Source organism: Perca fluviatilis, chromosome 20, assembly GCF_010015445.1.
Source record: "Perca fluviatilis chromosome 20, GENO_Pfluv_1.0, whole genome shotgun sequence".
Lineage (NCBI taxonomy): Eukaryota > Metazoa > Chordata > Actinopteri > Perciformes > Percidae > Perca > Perca fluviatilis.
This window is the reverse complement of record NC_053131.1, coordinates 17,480,819-17,498,389: the sequence shown is the minus strand read 5'-3', so window position 1 is coordinate 17,498,389 and position 17,571 is coordinate 17,480,819. Positions and strand designations below refer to the sequence as shown.

At 42.0% G+C, this 17,571-nt stretch overlaps 2 protein-coding genes across 3 annotated transcripts in view; one reads left to right on the top strand and one right to left on the bottom strand.

The window, feature by feature from the left end:
* Nucleotides 1-445: 445 nt before the first annotated feature.
* LOC120549889 (mitochondrial basic amino acids transporter) lies at nt 446-8,414 on the top strand. Of its 2 annotated transcripts, XM_039787086.1 has the most exons (4): nt 446-1,437; nt 2,773-2,816; nt 3,585-3,668; nt 5,436-8,414. In XM_039787086.1, exons 1-4 carry the CDS (start codon nt 1,404-1,406, stop codon nt 6,204-6,206), a joined length of 933 nt encoding a protein of 310 aa, XP_039643020.1. In that variant the 5' UTR covers nt 446-1,403; the 3' UTR covers nt 6,207-8,414. The 2 variants fall into 2 exon arrangements, with proteins under 2 accessions (XP_039643020.1, XP_039643021.1); XM_039787087.1 differs by lacking the exons at nt 446-1,437; nt 2,773-2,816 and adding an exon at nt 2,823-3,275.
* A 237-nt stretch (nt 8,415-8,651) lies between these two features.
* The window catches only part of fancm (FA complementation group M), a 50,588-nt gene continuing 41,668 nt past the window's right edge, over nt 8,652-17,571 (bottom strand). The window contains exons 14-24 of the mRNA XM_039787083.1: nt 13,739-15,668; nt 13,511-13,599; nt 12,858-12,926; nt 12,541-12,660; nt 11,341-11,500; nt 11,089-11,195; nt 10,453-10,943; nt 10,282-10,375; nt 9,756-10,110; nt 9,343-9,637; nt 8,652-9,246 (exon numbers count right to left, since the gene is read on the bottom strand). Coding sequence (XP_039643017.1) covers nt 9,120-9,246; nt 9,343-9,637; nt 9,756-10,110; nt 10,282-10,375; nt 10,453-10,943; nt 11,089-11,195; nt 11,341-11,500; nt 12,541-12,660; nt 12,858-12,926; nt 13,511-13,599; nt 13,739-15,668 — 3,837 coding nt within the window. The 3' untranslated portion in view covers nt 8,652-9,119. The remainder of the gene's footprint in view (nt 9,247-9,342; nt 9,638-9,755; nt 10,111-10,281; nt 10,376-10,452; nt 10,944-11,088; nt 11,196-11,340; nt 11,501-12,540; nt 12,661-12,857; nt 12,927-13,510; nt 13,600-13,738; nt 15,669-17,571) is intronic.

The following is a 17,571-nucleotide window of genomic DNA, read 5'->3' as shown; positions in this document are numbered from 1 at the left end:
ACGTGTCATTTAGCTGATACTTTTATCCAAAGATGTCGACTCACAATTGCTACAGTATGTCAGAGGTCGCACGCCTCTGGAGCAACACTAAGCGTCTTGCCCAGGGACACATTGGTTGATTTATCATAGTGGGAATCGAACCCAGGTCTCCCACACCAAAGGCATGTGTCATATCCACTGCACCATCACCACTGTATCCTCCACTTCTTCCAAGGATGGATATGTAAATAATAATAAATAACTAAGAGTCTGCTTTACAACCAATAATACTACATACTATGTACTCAAAATGACCAGAGTTAAATCAGCACTACAAATGCTCAATGGTAGAAGAAGTACTCAGATATTTTACTTAAGTAATAGCTCAATACCACAGTATAAAAGTACTCGCTTTCCAGTAAAAGTCATGCATTCAAAATCTAAGTAGGAAAGTATTAACATAAAAATATACTGAAAGTGCCAAAAAAAAAAAAAGTGCTCATTATTCAAAACGGCACATTTCAGAATAATATTTGACTCCTGGGTTCTAATTAGTGATGCATTATTGTGTAAACTTTCTAATGTTGCAGCTGGTAAAGGTGGGACTTATTTAAACTACTTTATATACTGCCAAAATGTAGTGGTGGAGCAGAAGTATTAAGTAGCATAAAGCGGTAACGCTACTTTAACATTCTAAAGTACAGTAGGCTACTTGAGTGCATGAACTTAATTTCTTTCCACCACTGGTTGCGGGGCTGTTTCATTGTATCCCCCCCCCCCCCACTGCACAGCAGTATGACGTGTCCTGAATGTACTGTATGGCACGGAATACTTACATGGCTCTCGAATCACTATTTAGGAATACTAGTTGGACACTCATGCTGATGACGACCACCATGATAACACTGTTGATTTGTTGACGGTGGCGACTGTAGGAGCAGCGATGATAGAGAACCTCTCCTCGGCTGCTCCACCCGCCAGCAGCCAATGGGTGCGAGGGGCGGACAGCATCCGCTAGGGGAGTTGTCTTCTTACAAGCAATCCGATTGGGCTGCCTTAAAAAGAGGAACATAAATAGAAAGGTTTGGCAGTAGGAGCGCTTCTAGTAGTGAGCGTGAGGACACATCAGCAATAAATCTGTTACCCCTTCAACCAGGCTCCACGCTACGAGTCCGTGTGGTTCTTAGTAGCCGGAAGAAATCTTCGGTTTGCTCAGCATCAGCAACGTCTGGAAGCCAAAAGAGGCTATTGTTTAGCGCTAAAAGGCTTGGCTTAACAGCAAGCCAGAGTTTGGTAAATACTCAAGTTCAGACATATTCCGTGACATTTATAACAAAGTACCCACTTAAGGGCTTGTGAATTACGTTTGGTAGCCACCAAGTTAGCTTGACCACATTTCAACCCTTAGCTAGATATTTGAGGGAATGGCATTGGACTTCGCTGCGGGCTGCATAGGAGGTAAGTAATTAGCCAGTATTGATGTTAGCTAGCCACTGGTTAACAAGTTGAAGCTAGCATTAGCCTTTTTAGCCGGCTTTCATTTCCCCGCCCCCCCAGTCAAGCAACGCGTGGACAGTTCGAGCTGTAAAGGTAGTGATTTGCCCTCGGTTGCCACGTCTAAGAAAAATTATAACCAAACTACAATGACAGATTAGAGACTCAAAATCCAGTATTTTTCTTTTTCTAAAGTCTTGTGGAAATCCCGGATCTAAGCTTGTGAAGTTAACATTCCATACCTGTACCTCCCATATAGGGAGCGGTGTTTATATGTTCTGTGTTTTCATTCATGAAATCGCTACTTGCTTGTAAATTGCACACATTCATCCTTGGGGAGTATTAGTAACCCTCTTGAGAAAAGGGCTACCTAAAGTTGACTTAGTTCATGTCTTTCTGTTTGAATGGAGCTACCTCACAGCAAAGCCTCACCACAAATCCTTGGGAATCTTGTCAGCAGGTTTTCCCAAACTACCCCAGACAGTCTAACTGTATTTGTTTTATTTTAACTACACACAAGAGAAGCCTTGAGAAATGTCCTTGTAGGGTACCTGAGTAGAATTAACATAAAGGTCATTCATTCATTCATTCATTTGAGCACAGGCCCTCATGAGATCAAAGTTTTGTCCAGAGAGTAAGGTCTAAGAGTTTTGTTGTCTTTAGTAATTTATCTCTAGACACCAGGCTCTGAAATATATATTTCACTAAAGCTACTCTGGATTCACTCCACTAAATTAGACTGTTTTGTTATTCATTTACTTTTTCATACATGCCAAAGCCTGTCCCAATGCAAGCTGGTTACACCAGTTAAAACAGGGAGGTGCATGTGTAATTTGTAAACATAAGCTTAAGAAAAGTATATTAGAATTGTGATACTTTTATGAACATCCATGCAATAGTGCTACACCATTAATAGTTTTATTGAAAAGCCTTTTGTATTCCACTATTGATAATCAACATAACTATATCGGTAATGATGTGTGCATAAGTGGTCAGGTCATCTACAATGAGGTGTAAGTGTGTTACATTTGAAGATTGGATGCCTCTAATGATTAAATACCTCTTGGCTAATAGGTCCTAATATGACACGGTCAGAAGTAACTGCTGTATATTGGATTTTCAGTCAAGTCAAGGACAGGGTACCATCAAGCTTTCGTCACAGGGTACAGTGCAGTGACCACCTGATTACTCTGCGCAGTCTCTGTTTGCTGTTGAGAGATGAGCCACTTTATTATAAGCCTTTTTCTAATAATTAGTATTTTCCAATATGATTTTAAAATTCTGCCTCTTGTTTTTCAGGTGCTGCTGGTGTTTTGGTCGGACATCCATTTGACACTGTAAAGGTGGGTGTCGGTTTCATCCATGTTCTTCACTGTTTACCCATGTTAAGCAATGGCATGATCCAGTCAGACCACTCTGAATTTGAACCCAGATAATCTAAAGTTACAGTCAGCCTTGACTAGGAATGAGATAATTGAGCAAGAGGAATGGGATATTGATTACTGTAGTATTATTATTATTAATAAAGGCCTCACTTTGTTTTACCTCATGCAGATTGTGTATCTGTTATACTTGTGTATTTCTTTAATTCTAAACATAATTTGCTCATGTGCCATCTCCCAAAAATGTCAGTATTTTTCAGCACGTACTATATATAAGTATTGTTCTGAACTTCAGTGTACATTGAAGTTGCTTTTAATATTATTTCTCCGTCTGGGAGAGGCTGTCTTTAACAGCAGCAGTGTCACTGTGTTGTAGATGAGAGAGAGAAATAAACAACCTCTCCATGGATATGTGACCTAGTAAGTATGGTCAAGGTCTTTATCCTCCTCCTCCTTCCCCCCCTCCCCCCTCCCCCGTCTTGTCTTGAGCTACAGAAATATAAAACACAGAAGACAATTAGTTTTTCATTCACTTCATTCTCGGTTAATTGTTTCTCCCTCCATGTTGCATCCCCTAAGCATATTTTGTTTTACCCTGAAAAGAACTATTTCAAAGCTCTGCTTGTTTCCCTTTAAACCTGTATTACAATATGTGGTTTGTAGTTGTGGCCTTGCTGTTTGCCTTGTTTCTCGGTCATACGATTCTAACATGAAGATTGTCATCCACAGGTGAGGCTTCAAGTTCAAAATGTGGACAAACCTCTGTACCGAGGAACATATCACTGCTTCCAGTCAATCATACGCCAGGAGTCGGTAAGTTCCTTGTAAATCCCTCTTAATGTTTTACTTGTATAGTAGTACTACTATATATTTTTTTTTCTTAGGCTGCATTTAAACACATCATGGCTTTTAAGTAATGTGTGCAACTTTCACCATGTGCTGCCTACTATGCCAAGGTTGAGAATGGTCACTGCAGTAATTAAAGTGTCCAGTTATAGTCCTCTCTCTAAGCACAGGCATCAGCCCCTGATCCGCCTGCATGTTCCTAACATGGCGTGTGAAAGGGGGCGGAGGTGTGTCTGTTAGCCAGGGTCAGTGAGGACCTTATTCCTGCATGGGCTAAATAAAGCTTTGGACATCGTGCCATTTGAGCTTAGTGGAGTATGCTTGGTCTCAGTGAATTTCTCATGGCTGTTTCACATTGAGGTATTGGATTGTATTTCTCCTATAATACAATATGAACATGTTAAGTGGTAATTTCAAAGTTTTAAATCCAGTTGTACCTTTGTTTATTTAGCTGTAAAAAAAAAAAAAAAAAAAATGAATTGGTTTAAATGTACCGAACTCTGTACATATTTGGGTACTGACGAACTTACTACCAAGGACTGATTCACGATAAATCAAACTCTGCCAAATTTCGGTACCTGTAAGTGGGATCTTATCTGTGGAGGTTGAAGGGCAAAGCAAGGCAACTTTATTTCTATAGCACATTTCAGCAACAAGGCAATTCAAAACACTTTATTTAAAACATTAAAAGGTCCCATGGCATGAAAATTTCACTTTATGAGATTTTTTTTAACATTAATGAGTTCCCCCAGCCTGCCTATGGTCCCCCAGTGGCTAGAAATGGCGATAGGTGTAAACTGAGCCCTGGGTATCCTGCTCTGCCTTTGAGAAAATGAAAGCTCAGATGGGCCCATCTGGAATCTTCCCTTTATGACATCATAAGGGGCAAGGTTACCCCCCCTTTCTCTGCTTTGCCCGCCCAGAGAATTTGGCCCGCTCATCAGAAAGAGAGAAACATCATGGCTTGAAAACAAGCGAAGCATGGCAGTTGGTCAAGGCCACACCCCCACCCTCCACCTTGCAATTTTGGGAAAGAGACTTCAGATACAGTATTAGGGGACCACTAAGGCCTATATAAAAGAGACTTCAGATACAGTATTAGGGGACCACTAAGGCCTATATAAAAGAGACTTCAGATACAGTATTAGGGGACCACTAAGGAAAAAGCAGCATGTCATGGCATCTTTTTAAAGAGCAATTTAAAAATGGATAGAAAATATAAACCGGCTAAAATATAATAAGATAGGAGTACAAGACTTAAAGTTGCAGTCTAAGAAAAGAATAATAATTATTTGTTTAATAGGTGTAACATCTTCTAAATAAATAACAATGTTCTAAGTAAATAGGATAAATGAGTTTGAAATTATTTTTACAACTGTAATTCATTTTTTGTTATCAAAGAGGGAAAGTACCAAAAAAGGTACCATTTGGTACTGAAACCGAATTCCAGGTACCGGTATCAGTTCCAGAATAAAATGTGAACGGTACCCAGCCCTAATTGGCACATTTTAATTGTTGGGGCTAGAAGGGATCAGCAGGCTAGATAATATTTGACTGTACACTTTTTTTTTTTTTTAGCAGTATCCGTATGGTCAATTAATTTCTAGGAATTGATTCCTAATTTGTGCACAGAAATTATCAAAACGGTTCTTACCTGCTGGGCTCTGTAGAGATCTTAATGCAACACAACGGTGTTCCCTCATTGGTCCCAGTAACCTGTCTTTGTGTCTCCAGATGCTCGGTCTGTACAAAGGCATCGGCTCTCCAATGATGGGCCTGACCTTCATCAATGCCATAGTTTTTGGCGTCCAGGGCAACGCCATGCGCAAGCTTGGCCGCGACACGCCTCTCAACCAGTTCCTGGCTGGAGCCTCTGCTGGAACCATCCAGTGTGTCATTTGCTGCCCAATGGAGCTGGCGAAGACACGCATGCAGATGCAAGGGACCGGAGAGAAGAAGTCTAAGAGGAAGCTGTATAAGAACTCCCTGGACTGTCTGGTGAGAATCTACAAAAAGGAAGGAATCCGAGGGATCAATCGTGGCATGGTGACCACCTTGATGCGTGAGACGCCTGGTTTCGGTGTGTACTTTCTCACTTATGACGTGTTGACACGTTCTCTGGGCTGTGAGCCAGAGGATCCGTACATGATCCCCAAGCTGTTGTTTGCTGGTGGAATGTCTGGCATCGCCTCCTGGCTCTCCACCTATCCCGTGGACGTGATCAAGTCGCGTCTTCAGGCGGACGGGGTAGGCGGCGTCCACCAGTACAGTGGCATTATGGACTGTGTCAGACAGAGCTTAAAGAAAGAGGGCTGGAGGGTGTTTACACGTGGACTCACGTCCACTTTGCTCCGTGCATTTCCAGTGAATGCTACCACATTTGCCACTGTGACTCTATTTTTATTGTACATGCGTGAGGGAGAAGAGTGTAGCATTCAGGACTCTGAGCTGCAGTCTGTTCAGCTGCAGCCTCTGCAGCCACAGACACAGCCAACTAGCATGTGAGCCATTGTGCAGCAGTGAGCACTACTACAGTCATCAGCAAATCTAGATGAAATGTGCAGCTTCATGCAGGTCTATGATCTGTTAACTGGTGTCCATAATGAGAAAGGTGAACTGATCCTAGGTAAGCCAATTGAGCTTCAGCCAAGTGACCACATGTATTTTTTAAATATATATTTTAAGATAGATATGGTATACCGGTACTTTTTTTTTTTTTTTTTTTTACACTTTTTTTCAGTTTTATGTATTTTAGGAAACTTGACTGTTACAGTAATGTACAGTGACAGTTACAGATGTTCCTAAAATTTGGAATAAAAGAATGTCTTTAATGCTGTGTTCAGATCATAATGGGGTATGTTAACTGGTCTCCACTATTACACATGCCTAAAACTGTAGAGTATTGTTAGTTTGTGAACATGAATGCATTGTTTTGACTTTCGTTTTGCAAACTTGAATTACTGAAATGAATGTGATTTTAAGATTCAATTGTTTTTTTTTTTATGTTAAGCAGTTGACAAATCCATAATGTTCTCTCCATTGTGTCCAGGTCAAGTCATCCCCTGACTATTTACCTCCATATATGTGAACACAGCATTTCAGCATCTTAACGTAATGGTTACAAATACAAAGAAAGCCTTATACATGTACATTCAAATATATATTGTTGTATTCCTTTTACTGAGGTTGTATGTAGTTAAGCTTTCCTATGAGAAGTCCTAGGAATTTGTTTCAGGGTGTGTATGCTGTCTGAAGTTTTTAAATAGTGAAAATAGTCATTAGCGCATTGCAGTATGACAAATGGTTTAGATACAGTCAGATACAAAATAATCACGTAAAAATTAAATTGAAAATTTTGAATTGTCACACAATCATTCTCTAAAACCAAATCTTGTGCGGTTTTAAAATCTTTTTGTTCTGTATCATACAGTGTCCAAAGAAAGCACCTTATGGTATGATATTAAGCACATGTACAGTTAAAAACATTTTTGGCCATCAATTTTTCACTTTACAAGATTTTATTTTTGTACTTACTGATGCAAGATTCTGTTACCGTGTCGAGCAAAGCTGATGGCTTGCTAAAAGTGGGCTTTTACAAATCCAAATTGTATTTTTAAACCTTGTGCTCCTTGTTGGTAGATGTGATGCACAATGTTTAGCAGGCTCCACATCCTCCACAAGGGGGAGTTGTGTCATCATCAGACCAGTTCTGTACACACTAGCCTGCGCCACCTAGAGGCAGAGGAAGTAATAGCGCCTGCACTTTAACTTTTTCAACTGCACATTTTGTCCTTCTTTGATACAGTTGCATATTTTGTAGCTGCTGTTTGTGTGTTAAAGAAAGTACATTTCTACTACTTCTGTCTCTAAACATGTATGCACTTGTAACAACATTATTATGACAGACATTTCAGACATGTAATCATCAAAGACACTAGTGTTGTTTTTTTGTAGAGAAATAGTCACCCATTAAGAGCTTACTATTCTGCCAAAAAAACAAACAAATTTTTGTACGGCTCGCATTTGAAGTTAAAATGTTCAGCACCAAAGATAGGTCCAACCTATTTCGCTACAAATTCTGCTGTCTCTAAATCTGAACCTAAGTTTTGTCAGTAATCTTTGGCCAAGCAAAATGTGGTTAGATCCCCTCTGCTTCCCTCTCATTATTAACCAGGACATTCATTATAGGACACAGTGTCACTCAGAGCCAAGTGACCTACAGTATGTACTTTACCCAGTTAACAGCTGCTCAAGTTCACAAACCCTTTACATTTTGCAGGTTTAAAATGTAAGCTACAACATGTCAAACACTGAAAATGCACACCTCTTCACGTCTGCAGTTCTAAACTGCTGCTGCTGTTACTTTTCTTATCAATTTGGCAGATGTTAGACTGGTCTGAAACAGCTTTGGGGTTGTCCAAAGACATAATGTTGTACATACTGTGAATTTGGTGTTTTCATGTCATCCTTTAATTAAAATCCTGAATTTTTTCTGTTTCAAGACTTTAGTTCTCTATCCTGTCTTGGTTAGTCTTGACTGGACCGGTGGATGATGCATGATTGTTAATATCTTTGGAAAAGGGCTGCTTTAATTGTCTAATGCTGCTTCACGTTCTGTGCATTTACGTATGTACAATATCTTGCACCAACGCAGCATGCACACTATGTAGTTCTTTGAGAGAATGGTGAAATAAAAGTCAAATTTTTTTCTCATGTTTATGAAAGAGTTCATGGTACAGCTATGCATTACAATATTTTATGAGAATGAATGGATGGATGGATGGATGAGTTGTTTTATGTGAGTCCAGTAAGTGACCCTAGAGAAACCCAGAAATATGAATGAAATGAGACTGACCTCTAGTGGTCGTAGACGAGTATCACAGCTTCTGCTTACATTTAGGGCTTGAAGTAGACTTTCAGGGGGAACACACAAATACTTGGACACCAATGTATAAAAATAGCACTGTTTATTAAAGAAATTTGATATATTTACTTCTTTCAGAGTAGCGTTAACAAATGTATCCATTATTTTGACAAAAACAATAAGTTATTCAAGTGTATCAAATATTGATTACTTATGATCACAGTATTGGCTCAACAATAAGGGAAACACTTCTCACCCAAATTATTTGTTTTTAAATACAGCATAAAAGTATAGTATCCACCAAACCCGTGGTATTAGATAACATACCAACTGAGTTGAGTGGTGCTCCCCTTCAACTTAATGTGCAAGAAGGCTTCTCTCGTTGAGATTCAACTTCAGATAGAACAGTTACTGTACATAGCATAGTAACTGTCATCCTCTGGTCCCTGGTGAGACTGTAAACAAAGAAGTACAGAGGAAGCGAAGAAAGACAAACGTAGTGCAGAAACAGGGAAAGAGGCATAGATTTCAAACAGTGTTACTCCTCTGGCCTGCTAGCTGGGTTTTCCTGCTTTTGATGTGTTCAATAAGAAGGAGTCACAGGAGTAACGCAGGAAGCGGTAGATTTCCTCGGCTCTGGATCGACTCATACAGCCTCCCTTCTGTATGGCTTCAATGGAGCTGTTTAAACAAGAGGGGAAAGAAGTTATCTGCTCTTGTCTGTTAGGTTTTGTGTACCCACCCACACACACCCACCCACACCCACACTTCCTTTACCTGTTTATGAGTTGGGCAATTGACCTGAAGTTGTGGCTCATGCTGAGGGCATGGACGTAGCTGACGGAGGGCAGGCCCAGGTAGAGCTGCAGGGCCTGCTGCCTGTGCTGCCCTTTGACCTCCAGCGGGACAGCGATGCCCTGACCTTTACGCTGCTCCAGCCGTGCCAGATCTGCCAGCAAGCCGGCACTCACGTCAGCGCCATCACTCCACAGCAAGCGCACGCCGGTACGCACCAGGGCTGTCAAAGTGCTGTCATAGTAACGTGTTCGCTGAAACGGACGTGACGCCTCGCCTGTGACAGGGACAATTATCATGAAGAACAAAGTAAATCCAATTGTCGTGAAGACTTAAACCCATCTTCAACTCAATTTGGCTCATTATTCAGTCATCAAATCAACGGACTGACTAACCTGGCTTGGTTCGGTCCTTCTCCACAATCAGGCAAACGCGCTCAAACAATCCTTGCAAGCTGTTCACTCTTTCAGCCAAGCGCTTGCGGTTCTGCGTCGCGGCCAGGTCCGACTGGCTGTGCCTATCCACTGCCATGCGGTTGCTGACAATAAAGTAGCTGCCGTCCAGTGAGCAAATGTGGACAGTGGCTGCGTGGCGCTGACGGAGGCTGGTCATCAGCTCCACTCCACTACTGATGCAGCGACTGTCCGCCAGAATGCAAACGGGCCCGGATGGAGCAGGGGGCTCACGGACTGCTGAATCCTGTGCAGAGGACGTCTGTGGAACTGAGGAGGTGGCAGGGAGTGCCTGGACCTGGAAGAAAACCTCAATGTAGTTTATTCAAAGTTTGACTGACTTACACGTATGTTTGAGGGACCATGCGTCTGGTTTAACATCTCCGTGTACCTTCTTTCTACGTCTTACTTTCACACATACAGTATGACCCTATGGACAGGTTTGTATACGTGTCCTCTTTGCACGTACCTGGGGTTGTTTCTTGGAGGATAACAGCAACTCTGACTCCGCAAAGTCTAGTTCATCAGAGAGGAAATGCTGATTTTCTAACCTCTGGCGACACCTGTAGGAGAAAGAAAATGATGCTCGAGTCTAGAGGTTGATGAATGTTTGTGTGCTACAATATGAGAATTTCCTTACCTCTCCTTTTGCTGGTCCTCACTCACTGAGCACCTCTGTGCCCTGCTCAGCAATGACACCTTGGATGCTATGGATGAAGACGATGAGGCGGTGGGTTTCTGCTGCTGCTGCAGCCTGCTGGGCTTCGGCTGTACCACTTTCGGCCACAAGGGAACAGCAACACCCCCTCCTGTTGTGTGACTTTTCTTTTTACCAACTTCCTCTGTCTCCTCCTCACTAGAATCATTAATGCGTATGACACGGGCACGCTTGGTTTTCACCCCAGCTCTCTGCTCCGGTGCAGATCCAGCTGTAGGCTTACCACCGGCCCCGACTCTGGCTTTGTGGAGGAAAACGCGCCGTCTGGTGGCATAGTGCCTCTGCCCCTCCACATACGAGTCCTCGGGCATAAGTTCAACGTCTTCAGCCTCCTCCTCGCTACTCCCCACCTCCTCTACCTCACTTCCCACCACAAAGCTGTCCTCTGCGTATGTTTCATCCATCTCAGGGACCTGGGAGCCAATGTTAGGAACATGGACTGGAGTCAGCAATTAGACTCAAAGTTAACTAAACTACTTTGTATTTGGTTTCTTTGTAATTCAAGTCTTTAATTTGCATTTAGTACAAATAAAGATAAGAATAAAATATACAATATACCTGAGAAAATATGTCCATGTTGTGATGATTTCTGTAGGACATTTTGAACTTTCCCTGGACTGCAGGGCTTCTCACTGACTTCAGGTAGACACATTGCATCTCTGAGTCTGTCAAAGATGGACACAAACAGAAAGTGTAATAGTATGGCACAATTCCTTCAGCCTGCTTCAACTCAGTGAATCAGATTGAGATTAGATTTGAAATATAATCACAATGAAAACCACATTTCTTGGTATAACCATGGTGTTGTACCATTCAGTCCCTGTGAGAAGTGTGTGTTGTCAACCACAAAGCCTTCAAGAGAATGGTTCTGTTCTTCTCCATCCTCTTCATCAGATGACAAGTCTGCCCCCTCCTCCGACAGCTCTGCTTCTTCATCCAGGAACTGGCGCCCTTTTCGACATACGGGGTGCTGAGAGAAGAACGATGAAAAGGTCAAGGTTGATGGGTGCTGAAGGTGTCTGACAATTATTTATAGACTTGACATTTTTGTGTAAGGAGGAGGTGTCATTTTTGGACAGAAGTAAAACAGGTCTGAAATGTTGTAGGATTGTATTTTGAATGAAGAAGACAACCAGCAGCAGCTACTTTTTATGAGTTGAGGCTATATAATTGATATTTTTAATATAACAATGTGACAATGTGAAAGGGGGCGCTCGTAGTGATGAACCTACAGAGAATGATCACTCCAACCTACAGCTCCCCTCGGCTTTACAAATCTATAGCGAGTTTCAGCTCATTGTTTAGCCGTTCGGCCCAAAACTTTACTGTTTGGGTTCACTTTCACCGCTCTCATTGCGCCGTTTCCCTCCGCAGCAGGCAGCTATGATCAATGAAAAAAACTCTTAAAACCCACTGTACACAACCTGCTCAGCACCTAACGGCAGAGAGACAAAGTAAGCGACTAGCTGATGAACTTAGGGAAATATCTTTAGCTATTAAATGCTCCACTGAAGAATTGGTAGACGCCAAAAACAGAGCTAAACCTGACAGGAGAAATGAGATAATGGAATAATACATTGGACTGACATTCATCAGGTGGCCAGAAAAACGACTCTAAATGAATGATAATATTGCTCCATAACTGCTGAATGTGTATATATGTTCGCCATATCAACTTCAAACTAACTTATAACTTGTTTTGGCTGCCACCAAGTGGTCCAAAAACAAATCAGTTATTCCAGATATAAAGATCAAACGTAGGAGAATGGGGCATTTTCAAAATTTATAGATAAAAATGATATACATTACAATCAAGTTTCTGCCCTCGCAACTCTGTAGTTATGACAAAAAGTCACACACATTCAAATTTTTCCACCAACCAGAAACTAAGAGCTGCGTTTGTATCTACACAGGTGCCGTTCATTGCATGCTGTGACATGAAAACGTGACAAATAAATGATATATTTCAGATTCAGATGGGTTTGCAGAGCCATCTGCCGTCACACAGACCTTGGCTTTGCCCCGTTGGACTCGTTGCCTCTCAGCCCCGTGTGATGTGGCTCTGCGTGTGAAGCCAGATTCATTCTGGAAATCATCATCAGAAACAGCTTCGCCCTGCATTTCATCAGACTGGACATAAAAAGAGGAGAACTAGCTCGTCAAATACTGTACACGTCAATGGTTCATGAAGCTGCATTTCATCAAACCATTAGGACTTGAGGAAATTATTATAAGCAATGCATAGAGTGAAAGTATTATATCAAATCCACTGTGTTGAATAAGTTGAACCATGTGTTGTAATTTACTGCTAATGAAGTAAATCTTACAGTATTAAGTGCAACTGTGCGTTTCCTCTTCACAACCACCGGGGAGTCCACATCACTGGAGATCTTTGACTGGCAGAGACAAAACCATTTACATTTCACATACAGTATATACACACACATTACAAGTGCAAGGTATGTGATTCTCAGATATTTATCAATATATGTTTTGCCAAGACATTTCAGGAGCTACAAATGCTTCTTAACTGCCTGCAAGCTGGTTGCCATGACAACTGCAGGTACCTTGGAAATGATGGCAGCCTGAGCCGTCTGAATCAGATATCTCCTGTCTTGGTCGCTGTTTTTGTACCACAACATAGACTATTTGTATCTAATTAATATTACATTAATGTTATATTATTAATCAGCAGTGATTTTGATAATTGATTTCCCCCAGCCCACTCACTGGTTCCATGTTCTTAAATGTGAATATTTTCTGGTTCTTACTCTTCTGTGATGGTAAACTGAATAGCTTTTGGACTGATGTTCGGGACACAACAAGACATTTGATAGTCACCATGGGCGCATGTTTTGCAATTTTCGGACATTCTATAGACCAAATAATATAATATAATCCAAAAACATCAGCAGATGAATAAAATAATAAAAACAAATAATCTTTAGTTGCAGCTCTAATATCGACAGGCCTTGCTCACCACTTCTGGGGATGACAAGAGTTTGACCTTGTTCTGATGTCTTCTTTTATGAACCACGACTTCATCCTCACTGTCACTGGTGCACTCCCCTAAGAAAGAAGGTGGGTCAGATATAAACATGGAGAGATCTCGACAGCAGGTTGAAAGATGGAGCAGGGCAAAACAAAGTAAACCAATATAAAGACATTTGATGTTTAGAAATCCTAGTTTTTGAAAAGGTAAACCAACCTGGATGAGGAGGGGAGTTCTCCTCCAGTCGTCTCGGTTTTAAGCTGGGGACTGAAGACGGGGTGTGAGGCCCGGTGTAGCCAGGCATGAGCATCCGCCTAGCTCCTTGTGATGGGATTGGAGATGGGAGTTCACCACCTTTAGACACCAAAGGCAGAGCCAGAAGAGAGGACGTTTCGGTCTTCCTATGCTCTGACAGCAGTTTTGGTGTAGATAACCTGGATCCACTGGACTGCGGAGGCATTCTCTGTCTATGGAAGCTGAAGGGAGTGGAAGAGTTGGAGACGGCTGGCAAAAACGCTGTAGAGTCAGCCTGCTTTTTAGGCTGTGGCGAGGTTGACGTAAACAGAGCAGGAACAGCCTCTTCCTCCGCTTCGTCAGAATCCTCCAGTGAATAGCCGAGGTCAAAGTTGACAGAGAAGTAGTCGTGGGAGCTGTCAAATGACTCAGTGTTTTGTGGCATTGTGGGAGATTTACAATGAGCTGTAATTGCCTTGTCTGTCATTGAATTGCCTGTTGCAGGTTTACTTGGTGATGCTGTGGGCTTTGTCTCTGTAGTGCTGTGGGTATTTGGGCTCTGAGTTATCAGCTTGGCATGTGGCGTACGAGTTATGTGCTCTGTGCGTGCTAAATCATCTGTGTGCGCCGTGTTTAATCTACCTGCGCTTTCAGCTGTGTGTATAGTCCTAAATGGGTGTATTGGTGTATTCGTGTGTGAAGTGTTGGACATATTTTTTGTGCTATTAGCAATGTCTCCGGCACTCGGGGATGTCCTGGGTGTGATGCCAGGAGTGGAGATGTCCGGGATGGTGATCTGCAGGAAGGCCTCGTCATCCCCAAACAGATCCATGCTCACGTCCAGGTGAGCTCTGCACTGAGAGTCTTCTTTCACACCTCCATGTGTTAAGTCAGGCATTTCCTCATTCCTCACATCGTCCCAACAACTCTCTTTTTCCTCTGCCATGCCATCATTCGTACGGTTCATTCCCTTGTATTTGTCTGGCTCTCTGCAGTTATCTTTTATATCATGACTGTCATTTCCTTCTTTCTCCCCAAAAACCTCATCCCAGGTCGGACTATTTGCTGCTATGTTGCCCCTGCTGACGCTCTGCTGCTCCTCCTGGTGAGGCCATTCATGATACATTTTACTGTCCTCTGTAAGGACTGGAGGCTGGTCTGGGTCCGCCCACAGGGGGGCATCGTCATGGCCACTTATCATCACTTCATCATCGTCGTCATCCACATCCAGGGTAAAGTTGACCTGAAATGGCTGATGAGGCCTCTGAGGAGAGGAAGGAATTGATGGAGCAGCCATGTGGGCCTCGAAATCTACAGTCGGTGACGGTGGAGATCGGGACAGGAGCTCTGCCACGTTGGCAAGGATGACCTGCAGACTCTGGTCTCTTCCTGGGACAAAGTTAGCAAAGGAGGGAGGAGGTGCTGAATCCCATTTAGGAAGGTAGAACATGGCCTGAAGTTCAACATCTTCATCAATTTTTGTAATACATTGTGAGATTTTGTCTGAAACTGTGAGCTCTGAATCCATGACATCCTCATTAATAACGGCATAGTCATCATCCATGTCAGCTTCTGGACAGTCATTGTTTGACGGAGGAGGACAAATTTCCTCAGGTCCTGGGTGATCTGTGATGATATCATAAGGCACCTCAGTATCATGTTCAACAGGACGGCTTTGTTTTGCCACAGGAAATGTGGCAACTGTGCTCTTTCCTAGTGTCTTTTCCCAATCTCTTTCATCGTCAATGCATTCCAGACCAGACAGCGTCGAGTGAGACGGTTTGGCTTTGTTGTTGGTAGTTGTAGTGCAGGTCTTTGTGCCTTTCTGTTTCTTCTGCCCTTTCTTCACATGGCCAACAGCATCCGCTTTGTGGAGGTAAGGAAGAAGCTCCTGTTCATAACGACACTCCCCCTGAACACAAACAGACACAAAAGAGTTGTATAAGAAATATCTTTCTGGAGGAGAACCAAGGTCAAGGAGCGGTAGCCTAATCAGCCGTTGGACTTGCCAAACAGTTTACGACACAGTTCATGCTCATAGAGTAATCTAATCAGGAAGTGCCCTATGAAGAGTCGTCACATTGCAGCAACACAAACATCTGATGTAACGTTTCCCATTTATTTGTTTTTCTGAAACATCTTGGAAGACAGACACAGGGACGCCTTGTGTCGCATTTAGGACAATACCGCAAAAAATTGGCCCAAAATGTAAACATCTTCCCCTTAATCTATTTATATTTGTATCAAACACACAAGCCCATACACACATCTTAACCACCCAGCACCTGTCACCTGTGCAAGCCAATTGACCTGGAAGTGATTTGTCTAGAGTGGTATCCTGATGGGACTGACAGGGTGCCATCGAACCTGTGACTAGCAGAATGGAGATGCTCATTGAACAATAAACCTAGATGAGAGGAGACATTATGTCACTGTATTGAATAAAGCTTCACACTCAATAGAGTGGGAATTTGAATGGGAACAAATGGCAATCAGTGTTGTTAAATATGGGGAACTGTGCATTAAATACCATCTTACAGTAAAGAAATACTTTCTAGAATTTTTTTAATGTGAACTGTCAAAGTTCACATTAAAAAAAAGTCCCCGTTTCCCCCTTCATTCTCTTAGAAAACTGTGCATTAGTGCAGGTGACTAAGCTTTATGTATGCCCCTTGGACAGGTAACGCAAGCCTTTTGATCCAGATGGAGTTGGTAAGACCCTGGTGTGTGTTTACACAAACAGGTCACTGCGTGTAGAAGTACTTTATGGTGCCACTTACCTACTGCACCACCATTTCAAGTCAGTGTCGAAGCATTGACTCTGAAACTGTTGTTCTTTTTATTAGACATGCTTTCAACACTAACTCAATTTACTCCAAGATATAAGTATCTTCAAAATCAAACCAATTCTGTCTATACTCCGTCACTGCAGTCAGTAAAAAAAAATTTAAGAGGATCCCCAAAGTCTGTAGGACGGATCGTGTGGGGATAACTAATGTCTGTACAAAATTTCATAGCTATCCATCTAATAGTTGTTAAGTGTTTCAGTCTAGAGCAAAGTAGTGGAACGACCAACCGATTCTGCAAGCAGCATTTTCTTTAATTAATTGTGCAGCTGAACTAGCACCATCCGGTTGGGTTTGTGTAATTGCAGGAACAGTGTTCCCGTTCTCATTATATGGCTGAATGATCTGAATGATTTCGAGTCTTGATCAGCAGGTTTATACTTTGAGACATGGAGCCAGTGTGAAGGGTAGTGAGTCATCTGCGGTTTTTAGTTGTTCACTCTCATATCCATCACAACTAATCAGCACGCCATCGTGATCCTGTTTGTGTTAATCTCCCACAGGAAGACATACAGTGGCAGTAAGCCATTGTAAAGTCTGTAGATAATTTACATTGGTAATTAATCCACCAGCAAATAAAAGAATAATGACACCTAACTAATTACTCTGTCACACCTTGTCCTTAAGCTTTTAACTAGACAAACAACACTGGAGGCAAACAATAGACAACTTGCAGGTGTCACGCTCAGAATGAGAGCTGTTATTATCACTTCAACATTTCACAGTTTTCAATGAGGGCTGAATACTTTCATCAGGAAATGTCATCTATTTCCAAAATGAATACAATACCAATATTATCAAAAGTGTTTCCCTGTTTGAAAATAAATCAACAAGAGTTGAGAGGGCTGTGTTAACATTGTTAACAAATCATGTCTTAGAATATTAGAAGAAGAATATGTTTTTTACCTATGTAAGCATATGTTGTTCTTATTTTATGTATACTTGTTGGTATTGTTGTATTGTATTTAT